Source organism: Lutjanus erythropterus, chromosome 22 (assembly GCF_056507025.1).
Source record: "Lutjanus erythropterus isolate fLutEry1 chromosome 22, fLutEry1.hap2, whole genome shotgun sequence".
Lineage (NCBI taxonomy): Eukaryota > Metazoa > Chordata > Actinopteri > Lutjaniformes > Lutjanidae > Lutjanus > Lutjanus erythropterus.
Window position 1 is genome coordinate 9,122,536 of NC_139338.1, and position 20,655 is coordinate 9,143,190.

Genomic DNA, 20,655 nt, shown 5'->3' on the forward strand with positions numbered 1-20,655 from the left:
ATTTGATCATCTGAGCTGTTCATCAAACAGCTTCTGAGATCTGGACTCACTCCTGTTTTGTTTTATGTCAGTGTAGTCTAATAAAAATAATGCAAAAAAAAAAAAGTGATCAGTCATAAAAACAAGATTTAGTTGAAGCCATAGTGCCATTATTGTTTCCTGCTTTTGCTAATGCTTCTTCTGTTGTGTGTGTGTGTGTGTGTGTGTGTGTGTGTGTGTGTGTGTGTGTGTGTGTGTGTGTGTGTGTGTGTGTGTGTGTGTGTGTGTGCGCGCGCAGGGGTGTTGGCTGTATATTCTATGAGATGGCTGCAGGTCGGCCGCTGTTCCCCGGCTCCACCGTGGAGGACGAGCTCCACCTCATCTTCAGGTTACTGGGTGAGTGACTCCTGCCAGGCCACGTCGCCATAGCAACCCAAATATCCGTTTACCCGAACAAGGCAAAGTACTGTATGTGTGAGAGAGGCTGTGATTCTGTGTCTCCAGGCACACCCACAGAGGAGAACTGGCCGGGAATCTCCTCAATCGACGAGTTTAAATCCTACAATTTTCCTAAATACAAACCACAGCCGCTAATCAACCACGCCCCCAGGTACTGTGATCTGTCTGTGTGTGTGTGTTTCTGTGTGTGTGTTTGTTGTTTATGCACCAGTGGCTGTATTTTTTTCAGCCTCTTTGCATACATACAGTAATGGTATGTGTTTGTGTGTGTGTGTGTGCATGCCATGGACAGGAAATCCTGTGGAACATTTCACAGACAGCGGCCTATTTCCTTCCTCCCATGAGCCCCCACATTCCCATCAGGCCGTGCTGCAGGCAGACAGTAAAAACGTTGCTCTTCCTTTTGTCTCCTCTAGGCTGGACGGTGAAGGCATTGAGCTGCTGCTGTCGTTCCTCAAAGTGAGTGTTTACTCCCCTCACAATACCCAGAATGCAGTTCACTCCATTGCATTTCACACCTGATGTTGTTTAACTTGATGTTTCAATGTTTAATTGAATATAATATTTCATATTTAATTTTAATTATTACACTGGTATACACACATTATTATAGGTTGAAATTAATTGTATTATAAAATAAGGTAATCCCCTACCAACACTGATCAGCTTTTATTTTGAAAATGAATTCCTTCACTACCAGTTGTAGACAGCAGGTGGCAGAGCACTCTCATTGTTTTCCCCTGCACAATATTTTCAATGAAACACACACTGGGTTCTTGTTTCGGATGTGTTTTAGTTCATCACAGTTTTTTCTGACTGAACCGCTGATTGCAGACACAACAGCCTCGTCTCTGTCTGCTGACACCACAGGACGACTGACATGTCCTGTTTCTGTCTCCACAGTACGAATCCAAGAAGAGGATCTCAGCTGAAGAGGCCATGAAACATTCCTACTTCAGGCAGCTCGGGATGAGAGTTCACACACTGCCCGAGAGTGAGCACACACACACACACACACACATACACAAATGAATAAGCTGCAGTCTTTCTTGCTGTGTTTTTTCTTCTTTGCTGCTAATTACTGTACACTGAATCTCTTCTCTGTGTTGTAGATGTATCAATATTCACATTAAAAGAAGTGCAGCTGCAGAGAGACCCGGGTTACAGGAACTCCTCATACCCAGAATCAGGTGGGTGTGGATCACACTGAGATGCTTCAGCATTTCACCATGTTAGATTATTAGAAAAAGAAATAAACATTATTTTTTGCAGTTGCAGTTTAGACAGGAATAGCCACTAGTACAGCAACTGACACTGTTTTTTACAGTGAAAGAAACAACGTAATGTACTGCAGTTATTGCTGAAATTTACCAGAAGGCACAAATGAGTACGAGTTTAGTGCACACACTGCTAAAAGAATGTGGCCATATGCAGCCCAGACCACCTCCGAATGGGGTCCACTTGTGATTAGATCACCCAAGACACATGTTAAAACTTGGTGTAAACAGTGCCACAGACTGAGCAGAATTCTTTGTTACAAAATAAACAAGGCTTAATGTGTAACTTTGGTGGTGCCCTTTTAAACTGTCTAAATGATCTATAAATGAAGGCTGTGTATAGCAGCTTTAAAGCTACTACAAGGAACTTTCATATTTTGTTGATTTTGGAGGCCCCTGTGGACAAAAGCAGTAGGTTTACTACCGTAATAACCACAAAATATAACATCAAAAATTTAATTATCTAAATAAAAGTCTCCTCCTGCTGCTTTTTAACTGGCTTAAAAATTACTCACTGTAACTAAATCTAAATACAGACTATTTTCATCACGTCACAGAGAACCCAACCTGGGGTCAACCTTAAAAATGACTGTATAGAAATAGCCGATTGTCTTGTGGATGATCTTATTTACTTATGTAGGTCAAATAAAGGCTTCAGTAATAAATTGAAACTGTTACAAAACTAGGTAAAAATTGCTTGTAGTAGCTTTAATATAAAGCAAAGGTATTATGGGTATTGTATTTTCAGAGTTTATTCTTTCCTTCCAGGTAATGGCAAGATCAACAGGAGGCAGAGCATGCTCTTCTGAAGTCTGATGAAGAGGATGGTCGACTGCCCGACTTCTCCATCACTTCCCACCAACCTCTCGCATGAGCCCACCTCCCTTCGGAGTGACCCTCCCTCCCCCCTTACCTGCACACACACACACACACACACACACACACAAACACGTACACACCCCTTTGAGCGAGTGACTCTGGGTTGAATCTATTTGGAGACTGTGTTTATTTATTTGGGGGGGCGGGATGAGGTTGAATTTTTTGCTGCTAAACTACTACTGTCTGTATTTAACACACCGTGTGTGTGTGTGTGCGTGTGTGTGTGTACATGATGTGAACTCGAGACGCCATGCACAGTTGAGCAGTCAGTGAGGTTACTATTGTGAATTTCTTCTGACTACGATTCTCCGGCTTCGTTTGAGTTAGAATTCCACTGATGTTGATGTCGACGCTGTGATCCAAGTTGTTGTTCTTGTTGTCGTGCTTGGAGACCGAACGCTTCAGTTTCTTCAGATTTTTTTTTTTTTATAAATATGTATATCTATATATATTTGGAGTTTATGTTTTGTTTTTCTTCGAGCTTCCGTGACTGAACTCTACAACATTTCCAGGTTCAGAAATACCAGGACGGTTAGATGGTCTTGGTTGGGGGGAAAACGGTTCCTCTGGATTCCTTGTGGTCAATTTTTCCGCAACATTTCAGCCAGATTCTTCTTCTAGAAGCCCTACTGCCCTCTAGGGTTTACACAGAGGATGTCCAAAAGGACTGTGAGTGGATTGTGTCTGCAGGTTAAAGAAGCACACACACAGAGTCTGATCAGACTGGGAGAACATGAAACCAACTTTAGTTTCTTTTGTTCTTTTGGCCGTTCTGGCTCAGAAATGGGACCAAAACTGAGGAGGAAGGGGGAGGCAAATGGTTCAGAAGATGAGTGAAAGAGGAGGAATACTGGAACAGGAAGTCATGTGATGTCCCACAGGAAGCCAGCAAGCCTTCCCTAAAGCCCCTCACAAAACTGCCAGGACTTCAGTGCTTTTTAAAAAAAAAAAAAGAAAAAGAAATGCAAAGCTACTCTTTCTCGCTCTGTGTGCATTTGGAGATCTCACTGCAGTAACTCTTTGTTTTTAACTTGCACTTCAGTGTGGTTTTTATTTTATTTTATTTTATTTTATTTTTTGGAATCAGGGACCCGGGCCTGGACACGGCTGAGTTTACCCAACAGTATTAAGATGTGTTCTCTGTGTCTGTGACCTTTGACCTCTCCTTGTGAAACAACAGCGTCGTTGTGGCATGTTTTTCGGAGGGAGGGGTGGGATGGCGGGGATCAGAGTGGGACATTCAAAAGCAAAATGGTTGTTTTCCACTTGGCGTCGGACCACTGCTCTCTCCAGCATTTGTACACAAGAAAAAAAAGATTTCAAATTGAAATTTTAGATTTAACTGCCCGCTGTGTTGTTTGCAACTGACAGTGATGCTACAGATGATGAAGCCATTTGAGAAATCTCACTTCTGACTGCATGTTTACAAATGGAAGATCTCCCAAAAATCATTTAAACACTTAAATTTAAGTGTCTACTGCTGTGCTTTGCATTCCTGGATTAGATTAGTTGCAGTGAGTATTTGTCTTACTCCTGTGGACCAACAAATATGTGCTAACTTTTTATCCAGTTATTTCCAATAGCTGTGTGATAGCTACTAGATGCTGTCACCCACTTATGAGAAAAATGCTCATTTGCTTTCTTGCAAGAATAAAAGATTGATGCCACTCTTGTGTCTGAACAGTAAATATGACTCTAGCACAGGAACCTGTTAGCTTAGCACAATGAAGAACATTGGTCAAACAGCTAGCCTGGTTTTGACCAAAGGTAACAAATCTGACTTTCAACATTGCTAAGACACAAATTAACACATTATATCTAGTTGATTTAGTTTGTACAAACGATTGTTTGAAAATGACAAGTTGTTTTGTAGGTGCTATGTCTTAGTTAGGTGACTTTTTGGAGTCTTGCGGACACTGTGAGATCCTGATCTTGACCCCACATAAAAACCATAACGTCTTTTTTCTTATTGCTTTTCATTTTCATACACATTAAACAAACAAAATATTGCACATTGATATGTGAGCTTTAGAGGTGTTGGCAGGAGGCGTTAGTTACGTAGCTGTTGCACTCTGTTTCTATGGCAGAACCAGGCTAACTGTTTCCCTGTGTTTCTAGTTTTTATGCGAAGCTAAGCTACATTTTTATTGTACAGACATGAGAGTGGTATCAGTCTCCTCATCTAACTTTGGATGCAAAAGTTTTTTCCCAAAATTTCAAACTATTGCTGCAAAAGATTTGTGATGACTATCATGTTTTAGTGTCAGACTCTGAGAATCAAAAAGAGGTCCAGAGCGGCCATTTTGGACCAAAATTCAACAGTCACGTGGAGAAATCCATCATGGAAAAGGCAGACAGCAAGTTCTTCACTCACAGTAGCATGACAGAACTGAGTGCAGTGCGTAAGCTTCTGCACCAAAAAAAAGCACCAGGAATGCATTGAACATCACAGGTTGAACATACAAACGTGAGAAGATTAGAGGGAGATTTTCCTGTTACTGCAGCTCTTTTGCTCAACATCTACATGAAAATTTCACATTCATTTTCTGTTGAGATTTAAAGGATTTGAGCAACACTAGAGTTCTTGGTTTCAACACACCGATTTGGTCGAACATGCTAGAAAAGTGCTACTAATGCTTGATAAAGTCATTAATGGCTAAGACAATTAATGTAATGAACTTTAACTTGACACACTTTGCTTTTAATAGTGTAATAATCCTGTAAACATACTGTATTTCTCATCTTTTCAGTAGTTAAAAAACTTGTGAATTAAATTATTTTTAATTAATGAGCAATAATAAATGAGCTCATAATTTAATAAGTTAAAGCTCAACACAAACTCACAACAGAACAAATACAAATGGAAGATGTGGTTAATGTTTACATTTCAAATAATGTAACAATTATTGTGTTCACAGGAAAACAAAGTCATTATATTAATGGTAGACATCCTGTATTACATTGACTCATTCCCGCATGCTTTCTCCCTAGGTAGCTTTAAAATGAGAAGTTTTTTCTTCTCCTCATGTTTCACAAAAACTATATCTGTGTGTTTAGATGCCTCACTAAAACTTTATGGAACTTTTAGAAAAGTTGTCCTTTTCATTCTGTACACATTTCAATCACAAGACTGCAGGATTATTCCACTGTTAACCGTAAACGGTGTTTGTGCTAATAGCAGTTTTTTGACATGAACAGCAGTGACATGCATGAAAGGAGATTTCTACAACGGCTAAATATTTATCATTGTAAAACTGTAAAACTTTTTCAAATGTATGAATGACCTGAATTTATGTGAACATGTCTGAACGCGTGTGTATGTGTGCGTACGTGCGAGTGCGTGTGCCTGATGCATGGAAGGCCTGCTGTGTTGTGAATTCGACCTCTCTGAAACACTGAGCTGCCGGTCAACAGTTGGTGTGTGACTCTTTTTACTGGAACTATTTATTTCTCATAACCATTGAAAGTAAATTTAATCTGTTTCATAAACAGTCTCTGCTGCAGTCATTCTCTGAGTGGTGAAAAGAGTGTGTATTAACAACTAAAATGAATCATAATATTGAAAAGTAACTCATTTTATTCAAAAACAAAACTGTAACAGTTCTCTCAACAAAACAGCAAAACACAAGCAAATCACTGAGAATACATTTCCATTAATTTTTCTATAAAAATAACCAGGAGTCATTTTACAAAAAAAACTTTTGTGCAATTTTGACCTGGAATGTCTATTAAAACCTGGTTTAAAGCTTACATACATTTACACAAGTCTTATGATATTGAAGGCACAGCTGGTACAAGGCGTAAAAGTACAGTGCATTAAAAAAAAAGCATGAAACTATACAGAATTAAAAAAAACAAAACGTTCACAGCGTCAAGTCAAAGCAATACAGAGGACAAAATGGAGATCTACGGCGTTTTAGCGCACTGGCTAGCAGGTGCTCTGCTAGGAGTCAGTGACGAATTCATCACGTGGTCACAATCACGACTCAAACGATCTAGATCTGGACAAGGATATCAAGTATTAAAGAATGTCATGATCCTGAGACACTTGCTGTGTGTCATTCAACGTACTTTTCACGTCCCCAGAATGACACAGATTGGGTGCAAGATTGATCGAAGAGGCACAGCCATTAGTGTCACCCAAAATTGTTCACATTTGAAGATTTGGCCTGTTTAATGTAAGGTTTAGCACAGGGAAAAAATACAGTCACCCATTATTTGCTATCTGTCATGGTGAGGTACTAACCTGTGCAGCCCGTAGCATTTCAAAGGGCGACTCCATCTGTGTTCTTTTCCATGTTTTTCAAATGGAAATCCAAAGTCAGCCGTTAGCAAAAAAAATGATGTAGGCCAGGTGTTTATATGTAGCAATGTCATCATGCAGAAACATGTCAGGTCATGTGGTAAAATGTTTTTAGGTGGGCTGCACAATTAATTGCAAAATAATCAAACTCGTAGTATGTTCACCGGCAATATCCAAATAAACAGAAATGGCCACTGCAATATGTGTCAAAACAGCATTACAGTGAAGTCCTGTATTGCTGCAGAGAAGCTCTGGCCTACAAATCTTGTTTTCCAGATATATGAAAACATGTTGTCAAATTTCACATTGTTGTGATTTTAATAGTTTCTTCCTGTGAAAATGGAAATTGTGATCCAAAAATCATCATTCCCACTGATCGCGTCACAATCACAATGTAAGTCATAGCAATCGCAATGTGACTTTTTTACCATATTGCGCAGCCCTAATTTTTAGAAGTGCTTGAGAAAAAAGCATTTTGACACTAAATCATACGTACATGGACCAAAATTTGAATATTTGGATTTGAATACATAAGGAATACCACTAAGAAGCTACAGAGTGATATAAAATCAAAAAAATAATGGACCTGACCTTCAATTATCAAACTATTGTCCCATTTCTGATCAAATTTTAAGGCACAATTTGAAAATGTTGACAAATTGAATGCTTTCTTTCAGAGTGAGATGGAAGAGATTGATACCACTTTAATTTTTGTCAGCTGAATATGAAGCTACAGCTATCAGCTGGTTAGCTTAGCACAAAGACTGTAGTCCACCAACCACCTTAAAAGCTCATCAATAAATACTAAGAAACATTATATCGTTAATGTTCTGTAGAAAAACAAAGTTGTAAAAATGGCATATTGTGGTTTTACAGAGGTTACATGCTAAGTTGGCTAACTTCCTGGGGACTTGTTGACAGCCTAAACGTCCTAAGTAAACATAAATCTATAAATTGTCATTTTCACGCTGTTTTCATACGTATAATAAATTTAGCTGCAAGTAGTCAGATTTTGTCACTTTCAGACAGAGCAAGGTAAGCTGTTTACAGTCTTTATGCTAAGACAAGTTCACTGTCTCCTAGCTGTAGATTCAAATGTACAACATATCAATCTTTCCATCTAACACTCTTGAGAAAGTGTGGAAAAGCATATGTGAATTTCTTTTAATTGTACAGCAGCAAGATGGACAGTTATTTTCTTAAAGAAGCTGTGCTTGAGTCTATTAAATGAATGGTCTCATTCATAGCCTTTTGGCTCATTGAGGTCTTGTTATCTCATAATTCCTGATAAGGACTTCCCCAGATCTCCATTGTTTGAGTCACTGGTGTGAATATTGACATTAGTCAGGGCGGGTGGGGAAACAGGAATAGCATTCATGAAACTGCACCCAGTTTGTTCTCAAGATGAATCCAAGTGAGATGAGTTTTAAAATGAGATGAAAAGCTTTTCACATCCTGAAAAGAGGAAATCAAAAATAAAGAACATGAGCAGATGAACTGTAATAAACACACAAAGACATGTCTAATGCAAATACTCTTCTCAGAGAGTAAAGCTTCAGAGTGAAGCTCCTGTTACTTCATATAATAAATGGAAAGGAACAGGTTCAGGTCAGAAGTGCAGTAGGACTCGAAAGGAAGTCCGACTCCTGTGTGGTTCGTCATCAGAGTTTAAGGCTGATTGGCTTGGTCCTTATCTGTGCTGATCTGGCAAAGCTCAGCCTGGTTTGGCCCAGTTCGCTCTTGGAGTGCAGGATGGTATCAGGACTTGTTGGAGCTGGAGGAAAGCATCAGAGGAGAGGGAGCGTCCACGCTGGGTAAAGGCACCGGGAGGGGTCCGTTCAACAATGTGGGGAACTGCAGCGGGACAGTCAGAGTTAGAGGTTTGAAACACAGTAAGACACGCTGTTTTATTAGAGAAATCTGGACTTTTTCAGCCTGATCAAGAGGACACTTTGCACCCAGGATAAAAACTGAAGAGCTGATGAAGCTGACTAAATTTGCTAAATAATAATTTTTCTTTTTTAAATCTTAAGAAGAATTCTGAGAATGTTAAAACAAAGTGTGCAACTTTTGGTTATTGAAGCTCATGTGTGAAGAATCAGGTGATTATAGCATCTCTAAAATTATTCTGACTCAAAGAATAATTGGACCCCTAAAGTCAGAAATGTTAAAATCCTACACATAAGAGCTCTAAGGAGAACTGATATGGTTAAATTACTTGAGTTGGTGCGACTTTACACTGATTTAAACTATACAGTCATTTAAGATGCCCATTACTTGGATTTGAGTCAGACTCAAGTCACAAATTTTATAACTTCAGACTTGACATCACAAAACCAAAAATTTGATTCAGACTTTAACACCAATGACTCATGACATCACTTGGACAGTCTTTTGACATGAAAATCATTGATACCTTCCCCCAAGCCCAGAGATTTAAAAGTATATTATTTGAGAAGTGCACCACAAATCAATTAGTTTCCTTTAATTTCCTGAATGAATCAACATTCACGTTATTCCCAGCAAGTTGACGCTTATTTCCCCAGATCCGCTTTGTCTGAACGAATCCGACAGCATCCAATCAAGTCATGGAAGAAAACCATGAAGAATTAATTTTTCATTACTGAGCTCCAGTTGGAAATAAGATACCAAAGACAGCTTTGTTTGGGTACAAAAACTATGCTGTGGTCAACAAAAACAAATGCAGTATGCAAAATATGCAGGTCAAAAATTATAGACGCATATGCAACAACTTCCACATTTGAAGTTGTATAAAGAACGGTAGGTCAAGGATGATATTAACGTAGGTAGTGAGCTAATGCTTAGCTAATGTTAGCATAGCTATTGACAGTCTTAGTTTGGGACATGGGACTTGACCTCAGACTTGCCTGTCTTGACTTGTGACTTACATGACAATGATCTGGTTCCACCTCTGTCGTTTACAGCTCAACATATACTGTAGTAATTCCAATTCCACGCCGATGATGTCACATCAGTAATGTTACCAGTAATGTCAAGGTTAGTCACTGCTTTCACAGAAGTACTTGCACAATGAGATGAGGAAATCAATGTTCTGTCTCAGCTGTTTGAATGTTGTGACAAACATGACATCACATGATTTCTCTGTTTTCTACATCTCTCTAGTGCGTCTGCTACTGAATCACAGGAGGTGAGTGGGCTTCTTCTTATATCACACTCAGAGGTGTGAAGTAACTAAGTTCAAACTTGTTACTTTTACTCCCTAAGTTTTAACACAAATATCTCTGCTTTCTACTCCTTACATTTCAAAAACAGGCTTGTTACTTTAGTTTTAAGGTATTTCAGGGGAATTATTAATTAATTTTATTTTGCATCATTGGGCGCTGCCTTCCCAACGTGTATTATCAGTGAATATCTCACACAACGAGATGAAAATAATGTAGAAGATATAACAAAAAATGTTTCAAGACGAAAAACACCATGTAAGATACAAGAAAAAATAATGTAGCAAGACAAAAAATGAACAAGATGAAAAAGATGTAAGAGAAGTAAGAACACAAAAATTACATAAAAGACCTAACAAGAGGAAAACAATGTACCAAGACATAACAGAACAAAAATAACGTAAAAGACATAACAAGATGTGCACGTGTAACAAGACAAAAACACTAAACAAGATATAAGAAGCTAAAAGAAGATAAAAGATGTAATGATGAAATGGATAATAGAGGGAGACTTGACTGTGGAGAAGGGCAACTTTTTACTTTGTTACTTTGAGTACATTTTGAAGCCTGTATTTTTTCACGTTTTTAGCAGAATTAATACTTCTACTCTTTTTTACACAAATACCTGTACTTCTACTTGAGTAACAAACATGTGCCACCTCTGATTACACTGTGGGGACTTAAAACCTGGTAGCACACCAACGTTACGGGGACCAACCCGCACTGTGGAGACCAAAATGCCGGTCATTACATGCTTAACAGTTTATTTTGGGGTTCTGTGTGTGTGTTTGAGTCAGAGAGTTGATAGGGGTGGGAGGGACTCCTGACCAACCAGCCCTCTCTCTTTCCCCCCCTAGCCAACAGGAAGTTGCCCCCTCTTCATGTCCACACCAGAACGGAAACATCTGTAGCTTATTTTGAAACCCTGGCACACTGTGAATCACACATACACCGACACAGACTCAACTGTATGAAAACAACTATTGAGGTAAATCTGCAGCGTGAAATAGAAGATCCTGCAGTTATAAAGGAAGGATTTGCTGCAAAAGACTGTCAGAACTAAAACCTGGAGCTTATTTTAGGACAGATTTTATGTAATTATACATACAAAATATTTTCCAGCATTACAGAAACAATGTTTGAACTGACATTTTCTCCCAGTATTATTTGTTATTGTATGAGTTTTCCTGCTATTCAAGTCAGCTCACAAATCTACAGTAGAACAATAAGGGAAATCCAACAAAGCTATTTTATTACGTTGTGTCTTCTTCAGTTTGAAACAACCAAAACTTTACCTGAAAGAGGGGGGCATGGCTCTGCAGTTGAGCAGGACTGAGGGGTCCCACTGGACTGAGGCTGGACCAGAAATGGATATTGGAGAGTAGAGGACTGGGAGTGAGCAGCAGACCAGACGGAGTCTACATTGACAAAACCCAAAATGAAATGTCAGAGGATAAATACATGAGGATGGAAATGATGGTGTTTACTCTGGCAATAAGTCCACAGAGCTGTGCATAGTCTGTGGTGAAGTTGTCATATCATTCAGTCTCACCCAGCGCTCAAAGTCAAGTCTGCCCTCTAGTGAACTCACGTCTACTAGACAGACTAACTTGGCAGACTGACTCCATGCAGGTCAGGAAGCTCCACTCATACAGAATTCATGAGATCTATTTTCTTCTGTCTCATCTTTCGCCTGTCTGTTCATATTTTAACCAAGGCCAGTTCGGTTTTCTTTCTGGTTCTGGTATGAGAACATAAGACTCTGCTCTATCAGAACAGTCAGTAACTTAAAAGTTTGTTAAGTGCATTTGGGTTCACATTCTCATTGCAAAGAGAAGTGCAACCACTGAGTTCATTGTGTTACTCAATTTTTTGTTTCGGTTTTTTATTTTAGCAATGCTGTGAAACACAACAAACTCACTCTTCGGCTCACTTGTGTGTGAAGCTGTATATTGGTTTTTCAGGCTTATGCAACTAAACAGTTACTGTGACTGAACAAACAAAGAGAACATTGATGACTACAGATGATAATATCAGGGAAGTTAGGTCCAAAAATGCACCTGCAATTACTGCTTATCACCATTGGTGCCACCAAAGCAAACGAAACGGAGGTTGTTACTTTAAAATGATGCTATATTCCTAATTTTGCTAAAAGTCAAGGAAATCTTGGTGGCCAAGGGCTTTAAGGTGCCAACCATGAAATGAACTGCATGTCGTTCTCTTTCCTGTTATCTATCATCAACTTTTTAATAGAGGCATAAAATCAGCCCAAAAAATATTCGATAATCTATTATTCAGGAAGTTGTGTCAAACTCCTCCTATGAAATGATACAGGACTGTGCTTCGGTTAGATCTCTCTTTCCTTTGTTTAACCATTCACTTACACCATTTGATCTAAAACAGTTTTGGATGTTATGTAGTTATTTAGTGTATTTACCAGCTAGATCAACCTCATAGTTTGACTAATCTCTATAAACAGATATCTGTAAGATTTTGGTATTAAAGATTCTGGTTTCTGTTTATATTCCCTTTGTGGTTGGAGTAGTACTGACCAATCATGTTCAAGTGGCTTTGGTTGGATGCAGGTGAACGGTCGATGTGGAGAGCAAAGAGGTGGAGGCTAAAAAACAGTCTTGGAACCCATTAGCTATCATCCGATGAGGATTTGGCTTTTTATTAGCATGTTTTTAATCGATCAGTTCTCTCCAACTCAACTCTTGAGTCTCAAGTTGCTAATCTGGCGGTAAACAATGACCGGCACACAGAAGGGGAAATCTTGGTCTGGATAGCCATTGTCCGTTATACGGATATCCGCTGGCTACATTGGAAGCCCCGAAACATCAGCCGCTGCCCGCAGAGGCTAAATCATCATCAGATGAAAGCTGATGGGTTCCAAATTGCATCTGGACTTGAAATACACCAATTCAGACCACTAAAAAACAGTAACCCTATAAACTGGTTTCTGTTGCACAACAGGGTTACTGCAGGGATGTTTTTTTAACATAGGAACCACATCTGTCCTGGATAAGTTCTTAAAGTTTCTGAATTCTGGAGGATTCCTGTGGAAGATAACAGGCTGTGGATACTTAACCATCAGCTCAGGTGTTCCTTGCAAACACTTCATCATACAAAATGTTCAGTGATGAGTGAACGGCTTAGCATACGCTTTTATTTTCCGTCAATTATGTGCTGTGCAATCAGCAGTCTATCATTGCTCAGTCTGGATAACCAAGTCAGCTGAATTTAGTCATACTGTCCTGGTTTGGTCAGTGTTTTCTTGCCAGTGAATCAGGAGCTTCAGGAACATATGGCTTCACTTATGAACCTCCTCCCTCCTTCGCCTCCTCCCGTCTTTCCGCTCACCTCTTTCCATCTCCTCCCTGTCTACAAGCTTAACTTTCTTCATCCCCCAAAATACATGCATCGACAGACTCTTTCCTCATCTAAAACCAGCTGTATTTACAGAAGGGTTTTGTGTGAGTGCAGTGCCGTTAATAATGTGTCGTGTTGTACCTGTGTGGTGAGGAAGGCAGGGGTCAGGGACCCTGAGGGCAGCGCGGGGCTGTTGAGAGCAATAGAGACAAGGTCACTTCCTGTCAGGAGGAGGGAGGAGGCGGAGATTTCCAAGCCTTTGGGTTTTCTGCTTTTCAAAGGTGCGCTATTGGCCAGTCCCCTTCTCTCTGGCGTTGTCGTGCTCTGTGACCTCATTCTCTCCCTCTGACCAGATGACAGGTTTAGAGGTTGAGCACTCTGATCTGACTCAGCAGTGTCTGTGCTCTGACTCCGCCCTCTCCACAGTGTGTGGGCGGGGCTCTGTGGCGGGGAGGAGGAGCAGGACGAAGAGCGGGCCTGTTGGGGAGACGGCCTGGAGGAATGGGAGGTCTCAGTTGAGGATGGGGGTGGGGTGGGAGGTAGGGAGGAGTGGCCACGGTTGGTTATGAATCGGATGACAGAGGAGCTGTCGTCATGGCGATCGGACCTGGGCTCCATCTTGATCGGCTGGTGCGTTTCTAAGGAGTGTTGCAAGGAGCTGACGGTGAAGGAGGAGTACAGGCCGGAGTGGAGGTACTGGTTTCTTCCACCCATGTCCTCGTCTTCAGCTTCAGGCTCTGATGTCACACCCCCACCTTCCTCACTGCTGCGGCCCGACTCCACCATCGCAGGGTCCATCTTCAGAATCTCAGGGAACGACACAAACTTGTAGACGAACTTCTGTCCAATCACCTTCTTGATGATGTTCTGCAGAGCAGACAAAACGTTCTTATTTTAAACCCTTTCATAAAGCTCATTTATGGATTCAGATCCTTTATGTTGGCATAGATCTTAAGCAATACATCCACTACATGGCGCCGCTCAGAGTCAAAAGTAATCCCAAAGAAGAAGAAGAAGAAGACTCAAACATTTCTGACAACAACAAACAAAGGTTGGAGGCTGTAATAATGTACCTCTTGAGAAAGAAGCAAAAGCAGAGGCAATGTTGTAGACGGTGATGGTCTGTATGGTCATTAAATACATGGCAACACATGGATAGAGACTTCTTTTCAATAATTAACTGATGACAAAAGTCAGTTGCAATACTTCCAGGATTTCAAAATATTGAAATCATTTTGTTTGGTCATGTCCCACTTGTACTATTGGCTACACTGCCACACTGCCCCCCCACCATGACTTTTGATGATACTGCTACGTTTCTTCTGTATCCATAAGCTTTCAGAAATAGAGACAAATGTATGAAGAGTACGTACAGAAGGCCTTAAATGAGCCTTTAGACTGTTTAACAATGTATTTCAACAGTTCTGAAAGATGTATTTTGTTTACTTTGTCATAGTAGTAGCGCAGGGCTCTGCTCAGCTTGTCGTAGTTCATGTTGGTCTTGTTCTTGCGCAGCCCCCAGAGCTTGGCCACTTCCTCGGACTTAAGCAGCTTGAACTCGCCATCGTTGGACGTCCAGCAGATGAGATGTTTGTGGCTTTGGTCGAGCAGCAGCTGCAGCAGGAACTGCCAGAGTGTGATGGAACTCTCCATGGTGGGACAACACCAGCAACACGGGCGATCTGCAGAGGAGAATCAAGACTTAATCAAATCAGGTGATCGACCATGTATTTCTTTGTTCGAACATTTGTGTGAACAAAAAGGACTGTACAGGTCTTGAATGAATGTTCTTCAGGATGAAAGTGAAATGTGAATTTTGAAAGACGGCTTTAAAGCAGCATTTAAACTGAGTTTTTGGGCACTTGGTTATTATCACCTTATTATACTATATCACCTAGTGTAGTCCAGCAAACATTGAATAACAGCTGCCTTCATTTGGAGGTTTGTTTCTGGCCACATGGTGGCTAAATGAAACTAGTCTTCAGCCAAATCCGAAACAAACTCCTGGGGTAAGTATCTGGCTGTTTAGCTGCTAAATGCTCCATCATGTTCACCAGCTAGCCACTTGTCTGTCTGCTGTTAGGTGATGGGCAGGAGCCGTACAGTGGGATTATCTGAGCTTTTTTTGTAGAAATAGCTGCTGTTAACAGGTTTAGTGCGCACAGTGAGCCTAAAGTAATGAGCTAAAATACACTAAAACACAGTGACAACTGTGGGAAACCGCAGTTATGTGATAATTATAAGCAGATTGTTAGAAAATAGTCATTAGAACAACATTAAAAATCAAAGTTCATAGTCATAAATTTCAGTCAGATGAAACCTGATGAAACCTGTCAAGGAAGTCGTAGTTGATTAAAAAAAATCATGCCGCACAGGGAATCAAGTCACTGGAAAGTAAATGTAATGATATAGTGACTACATAAGTCATTCGTTGCCTTTAAAATTTCAACCAAAATTGAAATAATTTCTCATATTCTTCAACTGTTGATGGAATCAGATGCCAAGACATAGTAAGAGCAAAGGAAAGATGGAAAAGAGGGTAGGTGGGCATGGAGCAGCAGGAAGTGTCAACGTCAACACAAAAGTGAACCACGATGCTTCCTTTGATGCAAAGTCCACTAAAAACCACAAAAATAACAGTGCTGACCATGCCCACCACCACCCTCCTCTGACTGGGAATTTCCTGTCCTAAATCCTGCACCGACAAACACACAACAACACAAACATGTAAACAACACCAAAGCCTCTACAGTCCACTTTGCTGTGAGTTTATGATCACATAATATGCTATCGCTATCTCACACATATCAACTCATGGTCCTTTGTCTAATGGACTCACACAGACTTTGGCTGCCTTCCAGAGCAGGATGGCGGCAGTAGTAAATACAGGAGTGAGTAAAACCGTCACTGATGCTCAGGAAGGATTTGTACATGTGGCCTTACTTCACCTTAGCCCATTTAAGAAAAAGCCAGTTTATGCTGCAGATGAATGAGAAATTAAAAGAAAAAAAAACACACAACAAATGAGCATTCTTCGATTCAGGGCACATGGGGTCACTGACGGAGCATTTCCACCAAAAATAAACTGGTTCAAAAGACAAAATGTTGGCTCCCAGCTGCAACCAAAAAAATAGCAGGTTTTCCTTGGCAACCAAAGTGAGCGTGTCATATTCCACAGGCTATTGATAACACCCCTGATCACAATGACTCCACTGAAAAGTGGTGGAAATGTGGGCTGGTTCACTAGTAGCAAACGTCCAAAAATCTTGGACGGAACTGGTTCAAGAACCAGAGCTAATTTGGTGGAAAAGGGTCTTGAATGGTTTGGGTAATATGAAAACTACTGCGTGTGAATTCCATGCTATGGCCTTCACTGTCACCAAATTTCAGCTACCTTATACCTATACCTTACTTAATGTTGTTTTTTTCCTTTAATTAAACCATCTGTATACAAATCATGGTTCAAATGATATTATTCTCAGGGATGTAGTGAAGGTTGAATAAAGACGCCCATGTTACCCTTTTAAATTATGATTTAATCTGCTGTACTCCCTGTTATTTCACCTTCATGACTTTGTGCATGAGTTACACCAGCAAAGATTGATTTAATCTGACTTAGATTAGCCCTAATCAGAGTAAAGTAAAACTACATTTAAAATGAGTAAATCCAGATGCACAGTTAAAAAGTTATCTCTGTTCAAATTAAAATCAATCTGTCTCAAAAAGGAAGCCATTTTAAAAGTTAAACCTCTTCAAGTGTAAGTTTAAATTTGATATTGGACCACATCTTAAATCCTGGTTTTAAGTTTTGGTGCAACAGATAACCTAGATTAAGAGTAAAAACTAAAGCAAAGTTTTAATTTAATTATTGTTCATTTTAGTGTAAAAATGAATCAGTGTTGGTGCAACTCAACCTAAGTTTGTATACTATCTCTTTAATGTTTTTGCGTGTGTGTGATAGAGAGAGAGAGAGAGTGCTTGAGAGGGCCAGACGTCGGTTAGCTTTTGGACGTTTCCATGGTGATAAAGCAGGATGTGGTCAGTGACCTTCTGCCAAGACAAGCACGGGTCTAACCGACTTGTTTACCTGGAAACCACTGACTGTCTGTTAGTGTCTGCGGCCTGTCTGACTCTGTCTCCTTTGCTTTTCATTTCTCTATCTAAAATTCATTTACAAGGTACCTTATTAGCAGGAAATACAAAGGTACTTACTGCCAGACGAAAAAAAACAACAAATAACTCACGATAACCAGATTTAATTTGCAACCATGACAATATGACAGTAGAGACTTTGCAGTTGCAGCAGAAATCCAGACGGCAACCACATCTGCCTGGAGAGACATTGGAGCCGAGGACCTCAAACACTGCGACCAGAAGTGATGGTTAGTCTAACTTCTTTCATAATAACAGTAATGCCAGTATAATCAACCACTAATTCACTATGTATACAGCGTACATCTCTTGTTTTTCTCTCTCTTTCTAAAAGGAAACCATCCAGCAGAGAGGGGAAAGTGTATGTGGTGCAAACAATGACCCATCACCACAAACACACACACACAAACGCATATCCTCACTTCCCTTTTCCTGCATGGGTGTGTGAGTGTGTGAAGTGATGGAAGAACTGTAGCGCTGTCTGACTGTCTAAAGGAGGAATTCCTGTCATTCAGCTTCAGGGGCGTCTTCCTGGAGAAAGACCTCTTCCCTCTGTGGGAGGTAGGACGTCCTGTTACTGGGAACCACCACTAACACACACCACACACACACACACATTCACAGACCCACAACAACATATGGTGAATGCATTTATGTACTGATGTCTGACTCTGTTTGATCGATGTTCACGCACCGACTTTTTTTTTCACAAGTCTGGGCTGGAGGGTAACAAAGCAGCAGGAAATGCTGATTTATGGAATTTCACAATAAAAGCACTCTGGCCCTCTGTGTCACAACTTAGAGTTTGATAGTTTGTGAACTCTTTCTCTTTGTGAGTGTTAGTTAACAAGGTATACCTGAATCATACATATACATTCTCTTTCCTTACATATGAATCTATCAGATACACATCCCAGTGTAGGGGAGACCAGGCAGTTTTGTAACATGGGGTAAGTTGTAAGGCTGCCAGTTTGTCCAGTCAGAAAAGTGCTGAGGTCATGTAATCAGTATTGTATACTGAAGAAGTGGCATGGCTCTGTGATCAATATGTGGATTTTACAATGCAGAAACAGATTTTCAAGTAAGAAAGTAAAAGAAAAGTAAGACATTTTTTATCAAGATGTTTTTAGCCTTGTGTACATTGCATAGTATATACAATGGTTTGACTTACATAACCTAAAGTAGTGGTTTTTCTAGTTTAATCTGATGCTTTACATTCATGCTACCTTTAAGATCATATGCCAAAACAGTTAACTATATAACAACTGGCTCTGGCTGTGGACAGTTCACTAAAATTAGGAAAATTTCTGCACTGTGGGCATGGAACATTTTGCAAACTTAAGGCAAAAAGAAGTGTAGGTCAAGGTCAATCTGCACCTCAGGGGCAGCCATCTACAGTTACAGCCACACTACTACATTTTAGTGGTTTTCAACAGTCTTCCCTTGCCACTCAGGAAGATGATGATCAGTTGAGAGCTTAACATACACAGACATAAACTTTTAAATGAGCATTAAAACTGAAGCGATCAAGCAACAGCTGGCCTCAGAGCATCTGCAGGGGCCATGGTGTGATGAATCAGGGCATGGCATGTCGTGACTGATAAGACCCAATGAGGAAGTACACCTGGGTCTCTGCGTCATTTCCAAAAATCTCCATTTCTGGCTATCCAGACTATAAAGGAACCCCCCAGTTGGTGACACGACTCATCCTATTAGTTGGGTAGGTTGTAACAGCGGAACTCTGTATTTGACATTAACTCAAATAATCTGCCATATTCTAGATGTCAAAGTGACTTTTATTTGTTGTAGACAAATATGGGTATTATGTATCAAAGTTCAAGAGATCTAGCACAAACAGTCACTGAGTTAGTGATGCTCAAACAAAAAGTGTTACTACCATCCTGGGTCAATCCTACTAAAGGTCTTTAATCCAACAGAAACAAACCAAACCTTGAAGGTGCACATGGGTCTTCATCCATTTCCTCTGGGTTAGTTATTCCTTACTTTTGGAAATATGTCTGTGTGTGTGTGGAGAGGGAGGGGGGTTCTGCTGGAACTCAAATGGTTCTTTGTTTTGCACCAGTGACTCATTTTTAAGATGTTGTCTGCTGCCAGCTTCAATCCGGAAGCGCATGGCAATTAGTCTGCGAGGTCCAGACAAACCAGAAAGTCTACTACTATATTTTTAAAGGAGCCACGGCTATTTTTCCACAGCAGTTGCTGGTACACTGACCTCTTTTTTAAATGTAGCCAAGCAGAATTGGGGGAACTTTACGCATGTCTCTGCGCCAACGCGGAGAACGGCTTTAACACCTTTTACGCACGGCTTTAACGCCTTTTACGCACAGGTTTAACATTTAACGCGCGGCTTCAGTGTGGTTTTCAAGATGACACTGACTATCTGAACATAATGAGGGTTCAGTTAATACAACAATAGTTAATTTAAGTCCGCTTCTGTCTCTCCCGGTGTGTACAAACGCCTCTATAAAGTTGTAAGGATACTTAGACTTGCACCTACCCTGCTGTGGACGGCCACTGCTCCTCTGTCCGTCTTCCCTGCGTGGTGCGTGTGTGTTTGTGTCTTAAAGAAGCGGTGTGTGTGTGTTGTGTCGGGGTTCCATGCTGCTGCTGCTGCTGCTGCCGTCTGAAAGCGGATCCGCAGCTTTTCTCTCTCCTGCCTCAGAGCAGGAAGTCGGGACGCGCAGACGGAGAACCGGCGCACTTCCTTTGGCGCAGTATTCCCGTCTGTGTAAACACACACACACACACACAGAATCTCTATTTCCCATAAACACACCCCCTCCTTTAAACCACTCTCTCTCACGTACGCACACACACACACTGGTCCAAGGCACGTGCAACACACACACACACAAACGCACACTCTCTTTCAGACCTGCACACACTTTTTAACTCGTGCGCTGAAATAGCCCACTGACAGTCGCGCTCATTTTCTTTCTCTCTCTACTTCTCTCTCTCCCCCTCTAACACACGCGCGCGTCTGCACACATGCACGCAGACACACACGCAC

The 20,655-nt window shown here is 40.6% G+C and overlaps 2 protein-coding genes across 3 annotated transcripts in view; one reads left to right on the top strand and one right to left on the bottom strand.

The window, feature by feature from the left end:
* Window positions 1-3,114, top strand: part of cdk17 (cyclin dependent kinase 17) — a 45,699-nt gene extending 42,585 nt beyond the window's left edge. The window contains exons 12-17 of the mRNA XM_084710693.1: window positions 278-375; window positions 484-589; window positions 855-897; window positions 1,342-1,432; window positions 1,551-1,628; window positions 2,484-3,114. Coding sequence (XP_084566819.1) covers window positions 278-375; window positions 484-589; window positions 855-897; window positions 1,342-1,432; window positions 1,551-1,628; window positions 2,484-2,524 — 457 coding nt within the window. The 3' untranslated portion in view covers window positions 2,525-3,114. The remainder of the gene's footprint in view (window positions 1-277; window positions 376-483; window positions 590-854; window positions 898-1,341; window positions 1,433-1,550; window positions 1,629-2,483) is intronic.
* Window positions 3,115-7,792: 4,678 nt separating this feature from the next.
* Window positions 7,793-20,389, bottom strand: elk3 (ETS transcription factor ELK3). 2 transcript variants are annotated; one of them, XM_084711184.1, is made up of 5 exons: window positions 19,575-20,108; window positions 14,919-15,154; window positions 13,614-14,339; window positions 11,396-11,518; window positions 7,793-8,751 (listed from the first exon to the last, which is right to left on the bottom strand). In XM_084711184.1, exons 1-5 carry the CDS (start codon window positions 19,597-19,599, stop codon window positions 8,656-8,658), a joined length of 1,206 nt encoding a protein of 401 aa, XP_084567310.1. In that variant the 5' UTR covers window positions 19,600-20,108; the 3' UTR covers window positions 7,793-8,655. The 2 variants fall into 2 exon arrangements, with proteins under 2 accessions (XP_084567310.1, XP_084567308.1); XM_084711182.1 differs by lacking the exons at window positions 7,793-8,751; window positions 19,575-20,108 and adding an exon at window positions 20,143-20,389 and having other exon boundaries at window positions 10,661-11,518.
* Between the last annotated feature and the right edge of the window lie 266 nt (window positions 20,390-20,655).